General features: G+C 49.8%; 1 protein-coding gene across 7 annotated transcripts in view; it reads right to left on the bottom strand.

The window, feature by feature from the left end:
- P4HA2 (prolyl 4-hydroxylase subunit alpha 2) overlaps positions 1 to 18,189 on the bottom strand; it is a 41,565-nt gene that overhangs the window by 11,485 nt on the left and 11,891 nt on the right. For 6 of the 7 annotated variants that reach the window (XM_060143543.1, XM_060143544.1, XM_060143541.1 and 3 more), the window contains 8 exons: positions 16,787 to 16,924; positions 13,081 to 13,320; positions 11,603 to 11,796; positions 10,643 to 10,819; positions 6,707 to 6,777; positions 6,371 to 6,470; positions 2,185 to 2,238; positions 1,570 to 1,635 (listed from right to left, as the gene is read on the bottom strand). In XM_060143543.1, coding sequence (XP_059999526.1) covers positions 1,570 to 1,635; positions 2,185 to 2,238; positions 6,371 to 6,470; positions 6,707 to 6,777; positions 10,643 to 10,819; positions 11,603 to 11,796; positions 13,081 to 13,320; positions 16,787 to 16,924 — 1,040 coding nt within the window. Of the gene's footprint in view, positions 1 to 1,569; positions 1,636 to 1,683; positions 1,744 to 2,184; positions 2,239 to 6,370; positions 6,471 to 6,706; positions 6,778 to 10,642; positions 10,820 to 11,602; positions 11,797 to 13,080; positions 13,321 to 16,786; positions 16,925 to 18,189 lie in introns of all 7 variants that reach the window. The other variant, XM_060143540.1, reaches the window with a different exon arrangement.

Genomic DNA, 18,189 nt, shown 5'->3' on the forward strand with positions numbered 1-18,189 from the left:
CAGTCTCCATGCCATGGAGAGAGATGTAGGCCTGCAGGATACCCATATCTTGGCTGTCCTCAAGTGGGAAAAATCTGAGTCTGTACTGGGAAAATGCCTGACTGACCCCACCCCCTTTATCCTCATCCAGGCTGGCCTGCCTAAGCCACTGTGCTCTGTGAGCTTCCCTGACCAGGAGCTCCCTGCAGCTTCTAACACCATCTGTGGTCCCAACTATGGATTCTGTTTCTCTGGCTTGAGTAACGTGCAGGTCTAGTCAGACCCTCACCTTCCCAGAACAGCTACCGTCCCCAGGGCCAGCTAGGGCACTGTGTCTCCAGAAGGCCTGCTTTCTCCCACAGTAAAACCTCAAACTAAATGGAACACAATATTCACAGTAGCAAGGCTGCACTCATGCCCACAGAGCGTGCCTCAGCTCATGCCCAAAGCGCCACTTCTTTCTCATCTGTCTCTTACTTCAAGTTTTTTGCCTGTAATGTAATCAAACGTGGAGCTAAAATATTTCCACAGGACACATACCAGACAGACTGAAAGGCACCCAACAGACATATGGTAAATGAATAAGATGAAAACCCCTGATGGCTTCCCACCAGAGTGGGGATCAAATCCAGGCTCTTTCCTAGAACCTGAAGGTCCTGGCAGTCTCACCAGCCTCTCCCTCTAGCCACCCCAAATTAATGCACTATCTCTGAGACCCACAACCCTTTTTCTCTTTTTCCAACATCCCAATCTCCTTCCTTCTTCCAGGTCTCCACACATTCTCTTCTCTACCAGAAATCATGTTCCACCAACTAATTTCCACTCAATCTTCAAGTCTCAACCGACATGTTACTTCCCAAGGTAGGCCTTCTCTGAACCCCAACTCTGCACTACTTCTTCAAAGCACTTATCACTATGGTAACTAAACAATTACCTCTGCTATGTTTAAAAGCAAGTCTTTCATATTAGGACCGTAAGCCTAAGAGAGACCACAAATGTCCTGCTCACCAGCATGTTCACGGCAGTCCCCAGCACATAATAACCACATGATAAAAACTTAAACGAGACACCAAAGGGAAAAGTGGACACAGGCTTCTGTCTCTAAGTTACTTGACAGCTTCTATGCCTCTCTAGACCTGGCTGTCTCAGCAGAGGGGAGAGGACACTGTTCCTTGTGTGAGAGGTAAACCCAACAGCCTGTGGCTGGAGTACAGGCAGCAGGTGGCAGGCAGGCAGGCAGGCCACTGAGCTCTGGGGAAACGAAGGCAGCTTCATCTAAGAGCACTTCCAAGCTACCTCCTCACTCTGCTGCCAAGCAGGGAACCCTCCGGGACACCCATCCCAAAAGTCCAGGCTAGCTCTGGGCCATCTAATAGGAGCCAGGGATGTAAAAGTCGCAGGGGTTGGGGGAAGCACACAAATGGGAACAAAGGGCAACTCTCTACTCCAGCCAAGACGGGCGCTGAGGGCCAGAAGGGCCCAGCCATCAAGCAACAGCTGGTGGTATCAGCTCTGACAGGAGTGGATATAAGAGAGCACTCTGGACCCAGGCTCCCCTTAAGGCCCATACACTGCACGCGTCATACTCACGTAGTTTAAGAATGTGGCCACACGATTCCCCGTCCCTAAACGCTTGAAAGCATCTTGCTCATCCTTCTATAAAATTAAGTGAGAGTAAACAGTGGGCCTGTACCCAATACTTACATAGTTAAGAAACGTCGCTAACCTATTTCCCTCCGTTTTGAGGCCGCTGTCAAAAGGTCGCTGCAATAGATAACAACTTTCACCCGAGTTTGCAACTGACTTCACCCGCCACCCACAGGACTGGGGCCAAAAAGGTCAAGGGAAGGTACTAAGTATGTGTTCCACATATTGGCCTGGACCAGGGGCCAAGGCTGCAAAGGAAACCCTGGCCAGGCATGGGGGAGAGGGGGCAGGAACAGCTTTCACAGAGACCTAGTGAGGTCCTCTGCTTTAGAGTCAGGGCAAAGAATGGCAGGCTTAGGCCAGGGGGGCTACTCCTGACCTCACAGGGGAAACAGCTGGGCTGCACTTGGCTCTGGACTTGGGCTTCTCCAGCAACAAAGAGGGGGCCCTGCTGAGGCAGGGGGGCCTGATGTGAAGGCCACAGTGCTCCTAAAAGCTCCAGCCTTCTCAAACCAGCTACAGCAGAGCCCTTGAAAGCACCTGTGATTTGGGCCTTACCCTAGAGAAGTCAAAGTGTGGCTCGTACTGTCCTCCCATTCCGTAATTAGCAACCTGGTGGGAAATAACAGCATTGGACTGTTAGCAGCATGAACCACCCTGAAGCAGCCCATCTCCCTAGGTAACAACCAGATCCCCAAGAGCAACCTCTCTAAGGAGGGTAACTATCCCCTGCCAGTATGGGCAGAACAAATGCTGCAAACAGGTCTACAGCTGTGTCCAAGAGGAAGGGTGCAGCACAAATGTGGTTTCCCAAAAAGGAAAAGATGGGCAACCTGCAGATGACCACTGTGGAGAAGCTCCAGCCCTTCAGGGCAGCAGCAGAGGGAGCCCTCCTTGAGGCAGGCCCTGGCCTGGGCCCTGATTATTTGGAAGATAATGAGATGGTAATCCAGAAGAATGCCAACAACAAACTCAGGATTGGGGGTTTTTTTTAATGCTAGTTTGGAAGCTACTCAGTGCCTGGCAGTGCTCCTTTCACCTCTGTCACCATGCCCCAGAAGCTCTTCTTGGTCAGTCTGAATTGGACAAACAAATCCCACTCCATCTCACAGTGGTACACTGCACAGAGTAATTCTGCATTCAAGTGAAGCAGCAGGGAATGGGCGGCTGGCTGCAGGGGGACCAAAACTGCTGCTCTACCTCAGTGCCCCCAGTGGAAGCCTGGACCTGGAATAGGGCCTGAGCCACCTCAGGTGCCACTAATTGGATTAGAAATCATAAATGCCTTTATGAACAGTTTATCAGCACAATATAAGTCCTAAATCACAATGGTTATTTTAGCTTCAGTAGCTAGATGAGAGATGAAGTTCAAGACAAAATACAGAATCTGACATGAAAGCTGATGTACCAAATGGTACCACCAATGTCCATCTGGGAACACTTGGTTACTGTATCTTAATGAAACCATACACACCTTTGGAGTTCAAATATTAGTCCTCAGAAAATTGATTTTGTATATCCGTTTTGGCAATTCTAACAGGTGAAAGATGCTGCAAAACTGGCAATAATGGCGACCCATGGACATGAGGGAGAGAGAGGAAGGGTGAGCTTTACGAGAGAAAATCCTCCTCTTGGAGTAAAAAACAGTATTTATCAAATGTGATGAAATGTGGATTTTCGGCAGCATGATTTTTCCGTGTCCAAAAAAATTAAAATGTTGATATGAAGAATCAGAATCAGTGAGAAAATATGCTGTCATATACTGCTTTAGCCTTCAAGATTCCCACACCAGGGGCTTCCTTGGTGGCGCAGTGGTTAAGAATCCGCCTGCCAATGCAGGGGCCACAGGTTTGAGCCCTGGTCAGGGAAGATCCCACATGCCGTGGAGCAACTAAGCCCATGCACCACAACTACTGAGCCCGCGCGCCTAGACCCCGTGCTCCGCAACAAGAGAAGCCACCGCAATGAGAAGCCCGTGCACCACAACGAAGAGTAGCCCCTGCTCGCAGCAACTAGAGAAAAAGCCCGCACCCAGCAATGAAGACCCAACGAGGCCAAAAATACATAAATTTTTTTTTAAACAATTAAAAAAAAAAAAAGAGTCCCACATCAAAAATAGCTAGAAATCCTATCAACAGTGCAAGGAGGCCTAGTACAAGGAGGTCAGCAGGTGACCCTAAGCCTGGAGGTTCATCTAAGCAGGGAAGTTCTAGAGCAGTTGATGAAGTGACATTACAAATGCTTTTTCTTTGGATCCACTATAGTCGAGAACTTGAAGAAAATTTTAAACATGACTGTGATCAATTTGCCAGTGCACTCAGGAAAATTCAGTTGCTGCTTGTTGTTGGAGCAGCAGGGTATGACTGCATTTTCCAACACTCCCACTTGTTGGATGGAGTGCTTAAACCTTCACTACCTGGGGATAATGAAAGCAGCTGTATTGTTAACAGCTGGCTCATCTTTTAACAGTTTTGGGAATCACATTTGATCATGGTGCTAAAGCTATTATACCTATACTATTTTAATACTGTCCCCAAATAGTACAAGGGTCACGGGAACTTCCGGATGTGCAGCCATCAGAATCACCATCTGGGAAAACTCCGGGCCACAGACCCATACCTTTAATAACAATCAAAACTGATTCCTGGGAGGAGGTATTCATTTGTTACAAAAGTAGAAGAATCAGTCCTTTGAAAAATGTGGGTATTTATGATACTGAGGTCAGAATGAAGGGGAAAAAATGGTTAGAAATCACTTATTTGGTGAGGCTGACACATCTAGTCAGAAGTGTCTTCAATCTTCAAGAATTCTGGCAATGTAGCATCTCTTCCACTCTTAGGCCCTCATCCAATTCAAAAGAAAGCCTCTTTTGCCCTTTCTTCCAAATAATCTATAGCAAACACATCAACTACAGATGAAAGAGTGTCAATAGATAGCATAAAAACCAGTTCATTTCCAGAAGCCTGTAGGGACCCTGGTGAGAAGGCTGTTGCTGGTGCCTAGGCATGTATCACACTGCATGGAATGTGGAATGAGCACAGACAGGTACTGAAACCCAGGTTCCTATCCTCAGACCATGTAGGATCAAAGGTTTCAACAATGCTGGCTGGCCAAGAAAATGCCAAGACAGTTCCTAGAGAATGAAAGCAAACAAAAATGGTGTCTCAACCTCCTGGCAGCTGTGGTCTTCTTCCAGAAGAGCCCTGACCATAAAAGCCCCTCCACTGGAGTTGCGGCATTCAGATCCCATTCATCAATTGAGCTACAACATGACAAGATATCAGTTAAGATGAAACCAGGGTTGTGGCAGAGAAGGCAGTCCAAGCACGAAGCTGCTGTCTTCTGGGGTTGCATGTGAGATAGGGTTCAGAGGGTGCAGCCAGCAGAGCAACAGGGGCACAGGTCCTGTACACTCTTTTCAGCCTCTTGGTCCAGGGTACAGAATCAGCAACCAAGAAGAATATCATCCTCAGTAAGGGCCACAGCAGTCCTAACACTGGCTCTGACATGCAGTGGTAGATGTCTTAACAACAACAACAAGGCTGCTACAGGAAGATATGAATCACAACTACGCCAACAGGGATGCACCCAGGGCATGGAGAGCCCCTATCGCTCTTGAAATGATGGTGTTCTCACACGTAAGAGGAAAGTGGGAGATGTGGCAGAAGTCCTCTCTTGATGTGCTTGTCTGCAGAACTTACCCAAAAATTAGGCTTACAAACTCAACACTAAGTTGAGTTGAAATGAAAAAATTGTATTAAAATTTCACAGGACTGTAAGATAATCAGCATGTTTTTAAAAACTCTGGTGGACTTCACATAAATTCATAAGGATGACCTTCAAAATTGGTTTTGATTGCTGACACAGCTATGGGGGGGAAAATGAGTGCTGATTTGCTTGTATGTGTCCAGGCAAAAGTTCAGAGAATCTTTTCCAAGTGATCTCAGTTCAGTATTCTACTGAAGAGCCATGGTTGATCAGGTAAAGTGTGATATTCTTAAATACACGGGAACTCTGGCCAAACAGACAGATCCAGGGGGCTCAAGAAAAATGCCATTGAAACTTCTCTGGCAGTGTCTCAGATCGTCATTTTACAACAGAACCCAGAAGTTGGGATGTTCAGAAAGGAGTGTGGCCAGTACTGATTTGAACTCAACAGAACAGACAACACATCAGTAGGAGCTTTACCCAAAATTTTCAGCATGGTGCTACCATGTTTCTTCACAATCACCTCTGAAATGAAAAACAGGAGGCCAGGGTCCCAAGGGGGTACTTAGAAAGGAGCATTCCACCTTCACCAGCCAACCAGTCCAGGCCTCTCAATGCTACCAATGTATTACAGAACACTTTACCTCCAAGTGCATTTGACTATGACTCAAAACCATGACCCATGAAGATATTTATAGCTCTTAGAGGTGTCCCTGAAACAATTTAGGATTTCAGCTTCTGTAGTCAAGAAGACATAAATGGGCCTGCCATGCCCACCAATGATCCCTAGCTCCGAGTATGATACTTGGGCACACAAGAGACATTCAGTTGACATTTGTTCAATGCTAATTGTTGAATGCCAGTGGGCATACTTAATTCTGGCTTCCCAACACGACGCCACTCCACACTCGTAGCATCCTGCAGTCCTACAGTTTACTGGGCAAGCCTCCCTATGTCTGGCCCTGAGCACCCTGGAAGAACATCTAGCTAGAAATACTCCCTTCCCAACTCCAGGGTTCCCAGAAACAAGCCATACCTGCAACAATTCTGCAGTCTTTACTGTTAGGCCTGTGATGTGCTGCATCCGAAGGTTCACCCGAGCCACAACAGGGTCATCATCCTCCTCCAGCCAGGAGCTAAGCCAAAACAAGAGGGAGAGAAAGGAAGGTGGGGAAGGCAGGTTTCGATGCAGTTCTGCACTCTCTCCCCAGCATCAGGGCCAGCACTAACAGGCAGCACAGGGTGCGTGCTCCATGTAGGGGAGGTGCCAGCAGGGAGGACAAGCCAAGCCACCCTCCCTTCAATAGCAACTGGGAGGCCCAGGAGTTGGGGCTTGAGCAGCCACCCCGCCACCACCATCACCTTTGCTAACCTTTTGGAAACTCTGTAGCTGGCAACAGTGAGAACACCTGTCTTGGGATCACGAACAGTGGCTCGTGCAAGCTGGAAGGCAGGAAGAAAGGGCAGACGTATCATTCTTTGCCTTGAGTATTTTTTTCTTGGAGAGACTGGGTCCTGATCTGTCAATCAGGCCAGTGCGGGAAGGAGCTCTGCAGTCAGTGGCTCTAGCCAAGGCCCCATGATCCTGCAAGCCAGGCCAGGGCAGTGGTCTGGGGCCTCCAAATTCCTGCTCTATCAGACCCTGGCCACTACCCTGCTTGGCTGCTGCCTGCCCCTGGTCCCTCCCAGGTCCATGCTGTCTGCAGAATTATGCCTATGGAGTCTGCTTTGTCCATCTGCCCATCTGCCTGAACAGCCCCTTTCTCACCAGGCCCACCCACCACACCTTCCTGCACCTGGCTGCTCCTACCACATTCAGACTGTGCTGCCATCCCTGAGCCTCAATCTTGCATGCTCCTCTCAACGTGGTCAACTACACTGTCCTTCTGAACCTCAGCGGCCTTCTCTGCCCAGAAACCTACCCAAACACTCTCCTACTGCACCAGCCCATGCTGGCCTCCCACTGCTGCAAGGAACAAAAAAAGAAGGCACAGTTTTCACTACCTTGGGAGGCCTGCGACGTCAGATGATAGAATAGGAAAGGAATCTACAAGGTGCAATAAGTAAACTGCTGCCTGGAAGCCACCTCCACATACTCACTCATACACACATACACACACACACACACACACACACACACACACACACACGCACGCACGCACACCCCACCTCACCTACCTCATATCCCCCCAGTCTCCACAGACTGGTGCAGTGATACTCCCAGGAAGGACCTGCTGCCTGGAGCCAGCCCCCAGTGCTTCGGCTGTGGACTGTCCTAATGAGTGCTTACTATGTGCCTGGCACTGCTGGGTGACTAAGACATGGCCCCTGCCCTCATACAACTCAGTCAAGTGGGGAAGGCAGAAAACTAGCTGGGTAATCACAGCACAGCATGGCAGGTGCTGGGAGAGGGGAAGCTCAATGTCTGTGGGAGCTCAGTCTACAGGGTCAAGAATGGTTTCCTACAGGGGGGACCACCTAGCTGAGATCTGAAGGATAAGTAGGAGTTAGCCAGGTGGGAGAACATTACAGGAACAGGGAAAGAACAGTGATGCAGACGCCCAGAGGTGAAAATGGATGTGGCACTATGACTGTGGGTTAGAACTCAGAGCAAAGAGATGAGAATAGGCTGAGGAGGCAAGTGGGGGTTGGGCTGGATGCAACCTATGACCAATGAGAAGCAGGGAAGGCTTTATGCAGGGGAGGGACACCACAATCTGAATGTAAGAAGGATCACTGTGGAGACATCATGGAGGGCTGGTTAAGGAGGCGTCAAAGCAGGAAGGAGGAGGCCAGTGAGGATGTAAGGGAGAGGTCAGGGCAAGAGGTGGCAGAAGGGATGGAGGGGGTGGATGGACTAGAAGACTGGCCAGGAGGTGAGATCAACCAACCTGGACACGAGCTGCTACAGCACATTCTGGTAGGATGGCACTGCACCCAGAGCAGAGAGCTTCCCTGAGATCGTATCTACGGTTCTTTCCTGATGACAACTGCAGCTGCAGCTAGACCCCATCCAAACATGTGAGCTGCAGCACTGGCCTGACACCCACAGGGAGGCTCTGGGCAGCTGGGGCTCTGCTCCCAGGGATAGACAGGGCTATTTTGAAAGCAGACCAGAGACCCACAGGCAGCTGCCAGGCATTCCCCACAGGACAAGTTAAGCTCATGGGCCCTACTTCAAAGCCAGCATAGCATCTGTCCCTCACAGGCTCCGGAAAGGAGAGGTCAGCTTGTAATAGCCAACGTGTTTGGCTCTTCACATGGCTTCTGTTCAAAGACAAATTTTCCCAACACGCTCCTCCCTGCCCACACTGCCCAGCCACACCCATGTGCACACATGCACCCAACATCAACACACACACACACAGCGATGTTTCAGTGCTTTGGTCGGAGAGACAAGGGAGAACTCTCTCAGGAGGCTATGGCACAACAGTGCCTCTCCCACCTGACAGCCAAGAAAGCAGTTTTCTTTCCTGGAGGAATCTGGAGCTGGTCCAGGGAATGGAAGCTGGGGGGCAGGGGGCGAGGTGTTTCTGGTCCCCATTCTCCACACACACTGGCTAGACCCTCCCTCAGCGACATCAATGACACTAAGAACTGACTCTGAGCCATAGATGTCCTAGTATCTCAAGCCAAGGCTGTTCCAAGATACAGTCCAGGGCCTAGGATAGGAACCTATTTTAGATCTCTCCAGGAGTGCTGGGCCTCCTGGCCTCTACAATTCTATTAGGAGCAGAGCAATAGAGGATCTCCAGCTAAATCCTCCCTTCTAATCACCAGTGATAGGAGAAGGATGGGGATATGGCAGAAAGTAGTTCTCTTTGAAAGATGTCAAAAAGGAGAAAATCTTTTATGAACTAGAAATAGAAGAATAATTTTATAACATGATGAATATATACAAAACCAACAGCCAACTGCATACTTAGCAATGAAATACCAAAAGAATTTCCATGAAATTCAGGAACAAGACAAAGATTCCTATTGTAAAAATGCTCTAGAAGCTCTGGTCAGTTCAAGAAGACAACAAAAACAAAAGAACTATAACTATTAGGATGGAGAAAACAAAATTTTTCTTATTTGCAGATGCTAATACTATCTGGACAACCCAAGATGATTAGCTAAAATCCAAATGAAGAATAAGTGAGTTCAACAAGTAGCTGTGATCTGCACCATGTCTGTTTCCTTGCAGGTAAAATGAAGATGATGACAGAGCCTGCTAAATAGACATAGCAGTTAACATATGTTAAGGACTTAGAAGAGGGCCTGCCAGGACTTCCCTGGTGGTGCAGTGGTTAAGAATCCGCCTGCCAATGCAGGGGACACGGGTTTGAGCCCTGGTCTGGGAAGATCCCACATGCCGCGGAGCAACTAAGCCCGTGTGCCACAACTACTGAGCCTGTGCTCCAGAGCCCGTGAGCCACAGCTACTGAGCCCGCGTGCCACAACTACTGAGCCCATGTGCCTAGAGCCCGTGCTCCACAGCAAGAGAAGCCACTGCAATGAGAAGACCGTGCACCTCAAAAGAGTAGCCCCCGCTCACCACAACTAGAGAAAGCCCGCACACAGCAACGAAGACCCAACGCAGCCAAAAATAAAATAAAATAAATAAATTTACCAAAAACAAAAAAAACCAGGGCCTGCCACACTTCTCAACTCAGTAAACATCAGCTATTACTATGAAATATATTTTTACAATCAATAGTTTAGTATATAATAGTAAACTAATTTAATAATGTAACCAGTAAAAACATAATGACGAAAGAAACAGTTTTTTGTGAAGTTACAATAACAACAAAAAAAACACTGCCTAGGAATAAATTTAACAAGAAAAGTGCAGGGCTTAGGTGAAGAACAATTTTAAAGATATGAATAAATAGAGAGACCCAGAGTGCTCTTGGATGAGAAGACTCAATACTGTAGAGATGTTCGTGCTCCTCCAAGTCAATCACTTCTTTGCAATCCTAATCAGGAGACCCACAGGACCCAGCTTGGCAGTGCCCCAAGGCATAACTTCCTAAAAACTAGCCCACACACCAGCCCCCAACACGGTGAGGTGACACTTCTCACTGTGGGCTTGCCCTGCTTCCAGTGTGCCCTTCTATCACAGCCCTTGTCTGTCCATACTGGTTCCCTCAATTTTCTTCCCCCACTGGACTATGAACCCTCAAGGTCAAATTGAGTCTGTAGTACCTTAGTACCCGACAGTGGACTCATGCAAGACGTAAGCAAAGGCCAGCCGGGTAAGCAACTAAACTGCCCCATGGTACCAGGAGTGAGTGGCCCAAGAAGGAACTGCAGAGACACCTACTTTGGGTTTTGCAACTTCCTTGATCCTCTCGATTTCCTCGTCAGACATGACATCGTAGTACCTGACGATGTGTGGACTGTCCCACTCATCCTCCTCTTTGAAAGGGGCGATGAGCAGCTGTGGCGTCCCGTTGCCATGGTGGTACCTACAGAAAAGCCTCTTCTGCCTTCGGGGTGTCTGGGGAGCACAGAGCAACAAGCCCTGAACTGAGTGAGTCCTAACCCTCAGTCCCAGGCTAGCTGGCTGCAGACACTGGCCTCACACCCCATGTCCAGCAGCCGCTCCCTCCCACCTCACCAGAGAAGAAAACAAAAGCCCCTCAGTTTGACTGGCATGAAATGATACCCCACAAATCATGCAATGTTTCTTCCCTCCCAAGAATACCTCATGTTGACAAGTCCTGTAGCAGGGTGCAATCCCTGGCCCCTCTCACAGAGATGTGAGTAGGTCAGGAGGGCTAGGGCCAGGGAGAAGTCTTTCTAGACAGAGGAGCCAGTGGGAGCCAAGCAGACATGGGCATAGAGAAGACCGAGAGATTGTCTCACACCTGAGCCTCCTTGAGGAAGCACTGGGGTCCAAGGGCTCTCAAAGGCCAGTGATACCCCACACCAAATTCTAGCAACTGCCTGGTCTTTGCTAGAGATCATGACTTCAGTGGAGGCCCAAGGCACATCCACACTCATGGCTTTCTTCAGAATAGTGAGTCAAGTAGAAGCTGCCCTGTTGGGGTGGGGAGGGGAGCTCAGTAATAACTTAGAGGATTGAAACTCTGCCTAGCACATCAGGGAAGACAAGTCTCCTGTCCTATACCTCAGAGCACACCCACGTGTCAGCCTCAGCAGATGCTACCAAGAATTGAGAAAACTACCTACAGACAGAGGAACATCTTCCTCAGATCTGCCTGTCCAGAGCCAAAGTCTAGGTCCACAGCCTGGGCCCTGACCCATCCACGTGTCTCACCAGTTTGACACCCTCCCCACGACAGAGGCTCTCGTAGATATCCCTCTCGGGCAGGTAGTCCACAGGCCTCTCATATATGCCTTCCTGGGGTGCTAGCTCAGCTTCTGTGTGATTCAGTAACATTTTTTCTCTTTCTTCCTCCAACAACCGTTCAAAGTAGCGCAGATTCCCTCCAGCTCGTTCATGGCTTGGGTCTAGAAAAAGCAAAGAAGAAGAAGCAAAAGGAAACCACAAACATCTGTTAGATCATTTAGAGAAATTATTCTGTAAGTGGTTTTCTCTCCCAGCAGCTCACTCGCACGCAGCATTCTGCTTTCTACAGCACCTAAGCACAGTTTGCTGGTCGTAGAGGAAAGGCCAACAGAGGTTCTCCCTACTCTGGTCAGAGATGAGAAATGAGCAACAAGAGCGGGGCGCAGGGGATGCTTAGCCACCAATGCGGCTCTCCTCCGGAATTCCCTGGAAGTCCCAAGGACACAGGTCCAGAGAAGCAGGCCAGAGTTCAGCCTCCTCCTCCCCACTTGGCTGTGTGCTAGTTACAGCCGTCCCCTAGAGTACATCCACTACTGGTGACATCACATGCTGGCCACAGCTAGAAGGCAGGCTGAAACACCGGCGGCAAGAAGGGCCACATGACACTCCCACAGCTTTGTCCTGTGGGCCTCACAACAAGAAGGAGCAAGCTTGGCAGGATTACTATGCTACCCCTCAGATGAGGAAACTGCGGCCCAAAGATGTTACAGATTAAGGTTAGGTTATTCAGAAGAGGAATCCAGGTGTCCTGACTCCCTGTACAAGGCTCTTACTAACACGACAGAGTCCAAAAAAGCTCTCTTCCTACATCCATCTTACAGACATTTACACTAGCTGGTCTCAGACCCAAAGCCCATGAAAAGGAGCAGTGAAAGGAAGTCTTTGCTGGTCTGTGAAATCTCAGACTATGATATCCCATATATGAGTAAGAGGTGGAACAAATGGGTTCTTAAGACACAGTGCTTTTGATCCCCTTCAGTCTAACCCCACAGGACAACTGAAATCACCAAAGCCATGGCAAGTCCACCAGTTAGACCTCAGGGCTCTAACAGGTCAGGTCACTGTCACTGCAGCAACCCTGAAATACTGCTTGCCTCTCAAGCTATTCCTGACGCAGTATAGGCTCCACCCTACATAGCAGCAGATGCACTGAAGCACTGGATTCGTATTTAGAAATGGACTAGGAATCCATGTGTAGGGCCACGGGTGCCATAGGCCTGAGTGTATCCATCAGTGATTGGGCAAGGGCTAAGCCAGAACTACAGTTGGTAAAGAGCTAGCTGGCAGCTGGACTGCGCCTGAAAGCAGCAAAGCATTAGTCAGTGGCTAGGCGGCAGGTCAGACTGGCTCAGTTCCTGGAGAGCAGTCAGGTAGTGGTCAGCAGGGTGACCAGTTCCCCTGCTACCTCCCCCTCTGCATCTGACCTTCCCCTAGAACCTCCTTACCAAGGGAGAGCAGTCGGCGGGTGAGCACCAGGGCACGGTGCAGGTCACCCAACTGGAAGACGGCATAGCTCAGATAGTCCAGCACCTGGGCCTTGGATGTGGTGGCCTCCTCCCCTGCATCGAGCTGCTTCAGCACCTGTTCCATCCACAGCACTGTGTGGTAATAGTCTCCTTCATTGTAGGCCGAGCGGCCCATCCCAAAGCAGTCGTCCACACTCAGCACTGCCTGGTACTTGGTTCCTGCAGCAGGAGAGGCAAATAGTCAGGCTCAAAGAGCCTCTGGGTTAGGGAGAAAGATTCCCCCATTGAGGGAGCCCGGGTCCCTGGGTGGGGGGCATCAGCCCAGCAGAGCCCCACCAGAATTTCAGACCACACACCTCCAAGGGCCATTAGTACGGAAAGCACAGCCAGGCTGGCCCTGCCTCGGGCTGGGGTGCACAGCCTACCTCCTAACTTCAGACTCCCCAAGTGGGAAGGGTCCTTTGTTACGGAAGAGCCAAGGAAGCCCAAGGAACAGTGTTCAGGAAAGTATAAAGGTCCTGTGAGCCACATGGCAGATGTCTATGAGGCAGCTGGCCATTTGAGACTGGAAGTCAGAAAAATAAGTTAAATATAAAAAAACAGAACTTAGGTGGCAGGTAAAGCCATGGATGAAGATAATCTCTTCCAGAAATAGTGTCAGGAAAGAGTAGAGAAGGTGGCTGAGGCCAGGGCCCCAGAGACCATCTATACAGAAAGGACAGAGTGAATAACACTGAGAAAGAAACAGAAGGAGCAGGAGTGATGTGACAGATGCCAAGGGAGAGCAAGAGATAAGACTGCAGTGCCAGCTTTGACCACTAGGTGGTGGGGCCCTTGGTGAAGATCAATTCAGCAGGTCCTGTGACTACAGGTCATCTGCTGTTGGCTCAGCGCTGGAAAGTGACCATGAAGAGAGTTTCAAGTCAAAAAGGAGATGTGGTGTGTAAGCTATGGGGAGATGCAGGGTTTAGGCTGTGACCCTCCCTGGAAAGCAAGGGAGTTTCCCTACAACCCCATCAAGAGCAGCCTAGGCATGGCTGACATGGAAGAGTTGCCTCAAAGCAGGCTCTTGCTGCCTGATGTCCAAGATGTCCAGGATGAAACCCCTGATGCAACGTGTTGGCTGCTTCAGAGACCAAGGGTTGCTCGCCATGATGGCTCAGAACAGACAATGTGGGACAGGAAAATGGGGAGAGTAAACACAAGACAGAGCTAGTAGGCAGACCACAGATTGGGGTGGGGAGGTCCTTGAGTCCCTGTTCACTCTCCACGTACCTCCACAGATCTCTGGCTCTGTAGGCCGAGGGACTGAACACTGATGGAGGCAGTATAACACAGCTGAGTGAGCTGGACAACACAGGATCTGTGTGGTCCTAACTATGGCACCCCACAACTGTGTGACTATGGACAAGTTACGTAGCCCCTCTGATTCTTAGTCCCTTATCTCTAAATAGAGATAATACCATCAGTTTTAGAGGACTTGCGCCAAGAATTCAACAAGACGACATATGAAAGTGTCTCCTATGATTCCCCAGAGTGGTAATAATCAGTAGCTATTATCAACATGTCTCACAGATACCAAGAATGTCAAGAATGGCTCCCAGACACTCAGCATCCTTCCCAGAAGCCAACTTGAAAGTCTGCTCCCTAGAGAGTGTTCCCTGGAGAATGCCAGCAGAGCTGAGGGCTGAAGGGCAATCACACGTGATGAAACCCAGCTGAAGCGGGTAAAGGTATCCCTGCAGAGGTTGTGGGATGAACAAAGAAGCTGAGCAGTGGCAAAGCTTTAGTACAACAGACAAGGAAGCCAGGGAGATGGTGCCACACAGGACCACAAAAACCACACATTAAGAGGAATTTGGTTTAGCCCTGAAAGTTAAGCATTGTGATCAGGAACTCATGTAAAAAGATATGTGCTTAAGACCACACAGAGGATGATTTTAAGGCGTGAGCTGGAGGTATACAATAAATTAGAATAATATTTCAATAATCCAGTTGAGAAAGAAGTGACCATGAGGCTGGAGTCAGGGCCTCCAAGTACAAAAGACATTGTAGGGAGGTAGAATCCAGAGCAGCCAGTGGATGGAGTGCTTTTTGCTGATGTAAGGAGGAAAGACAGTAGACAGTTCAAAAAGGGATGAGGATTTCAGTTTGGGACACGTGAATTTTAAGGAGCCCAAGGAACATCCAAGTAGAGATGTCCCACAGCCATTTGCCTGCACTGGTTGAAAGCTCAGAAGACAAGCCCTGACAGGGAACACAGATCTGGATGTCATCCATGTACAGGTGATACCTCAAGTGATGGAAATGGCTGGGCTCACTTGGAGAAGGTGCTTAGGGAGACACCAGGTAGGGGTGGCATCCTGGGGAACAACTCCCATCCACCCCTCATTTCCCCTCCAGGATATGCACGGGTCTGTTAACTGAATGTAAAAGGTCAATGCCTGGCTCTCTCTTCCCACCAACCATTCTCACAGCTACAGGGTGAAAATATCCTGCAGGTGCCCCAAGCCACCTTCTCTCTCTGGCCTCATGGCCTGGCTTGGTCCAAAACCTGACTGAGTGAGGATTAAGGAGAAGTCTACACTCCTTCCTGTTGGCTCACTGGACTCCTCAGTACCAAGACTCCAGGCCCTGACCAGCCGGCAACACAGTGCATCCCTCCCCCTCACCGTGATTCCATCCGCTGTGCCTCCTACAGGGTCCCCACGGGTGAGGTGGCATCCAAGGTCTAATGGAGTCTAACTGAATCCCTGGGTTTATTGGCCTTTAATAGCCCCCAAACCCCAACACGTCTTCTTATAAACATACTGAGGCAGACAACCGAATTGAAAAGGGGCCTATAAAAAAATGAGAGAGAGAGGAGCCAAAAGAGAAACAGCCAAGATCAGTGCCCCAGCATTCAAAGGAGGGGAGACTATCAGGAAGAATGGGGCAATCAGTGTGCCAAATGCTGCTGAAGAGCTAAAGAACATTCTGCCTGAAACCTGTCTACTGGCTTTACCAGCCAAGTGGCCACTGGTGACCTTGCAGGGGCAGGATTGGCCAATGGGGGGGAAAGATGCCAGACTTTGCGTGTTCAAGAGGACATAGGAACCAAGGAAGTAGAGAAAGAGTGTGGATGACTCTCCAGCTGCCTAGCCAGGAGGGAGAAGAAATCAGTCAGCAGCAGAGACTCAAAAGGGCCTTGGATCCTGAGGGAGTGGTTTGTTAGATAAGCAAGAACAGAGCATGTGGAGAAGAGTCCAGAGAGGTGGACACAGAATGAACAGGGGCAGAGACTGTAACTGAGGGCACACAGGACATGGGGCAATGAATCCAGAGATCAGTCTTAGGCAAGATGAAATCGGAGGGTGGGGAATAGAAGTGGGTGTGGATGCAGACCTGAGTGGTGCCCTGGGCACAGAGACCAAGGAGGTCCTGAGCAGCAACCTCGGCATTCTCTGAGCTGAGAGAGGACAGGCCTGGGCTAATACTGGAGGGAGGTGGTGGGGCAGGGGCTGAGGGGAGACAGTTGTCATGGGAATAGAGGACTGACACCAACTGGAAACCCAAGAAAGAACTACAGCCAGAGGTCGTGGTGAGCCTGAGCGTAGAGACCATGAGTCAGCAGTGGCTCCATCCTTGTCCATACACCATAGCAGACACACAGGCTGGACAGGCTTTGCATGGAGTGGTGAGTTACCTGGAAGCTCGCCTTTGGAAATTGTGTCTGGGTCCAGTTTGTATGTGTCCTGAAGTCTCATCAAGGCCTTGGCGGCTCCTGTTTCATCTTCATCAGTGGGAAAGAACTGTCGCTGCACTGACAGGTTGGCAATAAAGCCTTCCAAAGGAGAGAGTGAGAACAAAAGGTTACCCTGATCCAGGGATAGAATTCCACCTGGAACCAGACAGGCACCCACCGGAGGGTCTCTGGCTAGTGCAATCTCCCTGCCCCTTCCCTCAAAGGCTGTTTCCCCTTCCTCCAGGAAGTCCTCCTTGATGGCTCCAGTCCAGGGAGACCTCCCCTTTCTCACTCCTCACTGTACCAACTGCCTGTGCTGCTCATTTGGAACTGAAGAGAAAGGCCCCCTAACACTAATTAACACATGGGAATCTGAGAGTCTTGGCGTGGAGATAGAAGGAAAAGAGGACAGTGAGGGTAACTGACAGGGACACAGGAAAGGACTCAGGGAGGACTTGCTGACCACTCAGTGGAAAACAAATCACATAGAAAACCTTGATCCAGGATTATTAGCCTGGCCAGGTAATCACAGATTCCTAGCCTACATCTCAGGTTGAACAGCCCAAGGGACAGAAGTGGTCAATTCAGAGAGCCCAGCTGGCCACTCATTACTGACCACTGGCCCTTATCATCCAGAAGGGTGATGATGACAGTCCTGGAGGTGTTTGGTGCTGTCCCCACGCCAAGATTAGGGACTGGAGAATCATCTGACCAAGGTCAGTATTAGGTGGGGCTGCATAAGCCCGGCGTGGTTCCCCTGAGAGACCACACTGGGCCTTGCTCTGCTTACTAGGGCACTCCTACCACTCAGACCCACAATGAGCTCAGGGCATGAGTTCCCCAACTGTGGTGCTCAAGACCACAGCCTGGAGCCTGGGAGAGCCCCTGAGCACAGAAGCACCCAAGGAAGCTGTTTGGGGACTCCAAGCCCTAGTTGTAAAGCAAGATATACACCTCCTGCAATCTCAGGACTCCCGGTGGAGGCCAGGCCCTCCCATGCTGATTCAGAGGCTTCAGTTGTGCTCATAAGCTGAGAATTAGTAGGGGAAGTCCAAGGCCATTTCTTCTCTGGCCTCTTCCCCAGAGCAGCAGGACCCATAGCCACCTACTCTCACGACCTCAGGCTCAAACACCCACTTCTAGCCCTGCCTGGGGACCCAGGGACCAAGATGCTGCAACCCTGTCTTCCTCACGGCTGCATGGTCAGGGACTCTATGAGTTTACAATCCAGGGGAAAAAAATGCTTCCAGAAAAAGCCACATTGTTAGCATGTCTCCCTGCCTCCCCCTCTCCCCATTTCAGGGGAAAGAACTCTGAAAGAAAGAGGTGAAAACAACGTATTGCTGTCTGGGGCTGTCCTGTCT

This window comes from Lagenorhynchus albirostris, chromosome 3, assembly GCF_949774975.1.
Source record: "Lagenorhynchus albirostris chromosome 3, mLagAlb1.1, whole genome shotgun sequence".
Taxonomy (NCBI): Eukaryota; Metazoa; Chordata; class Mammalia; order Artiodactyla; family Delphinidae; genus Lagenorhynchus; species Lagenorhynchus albirostris.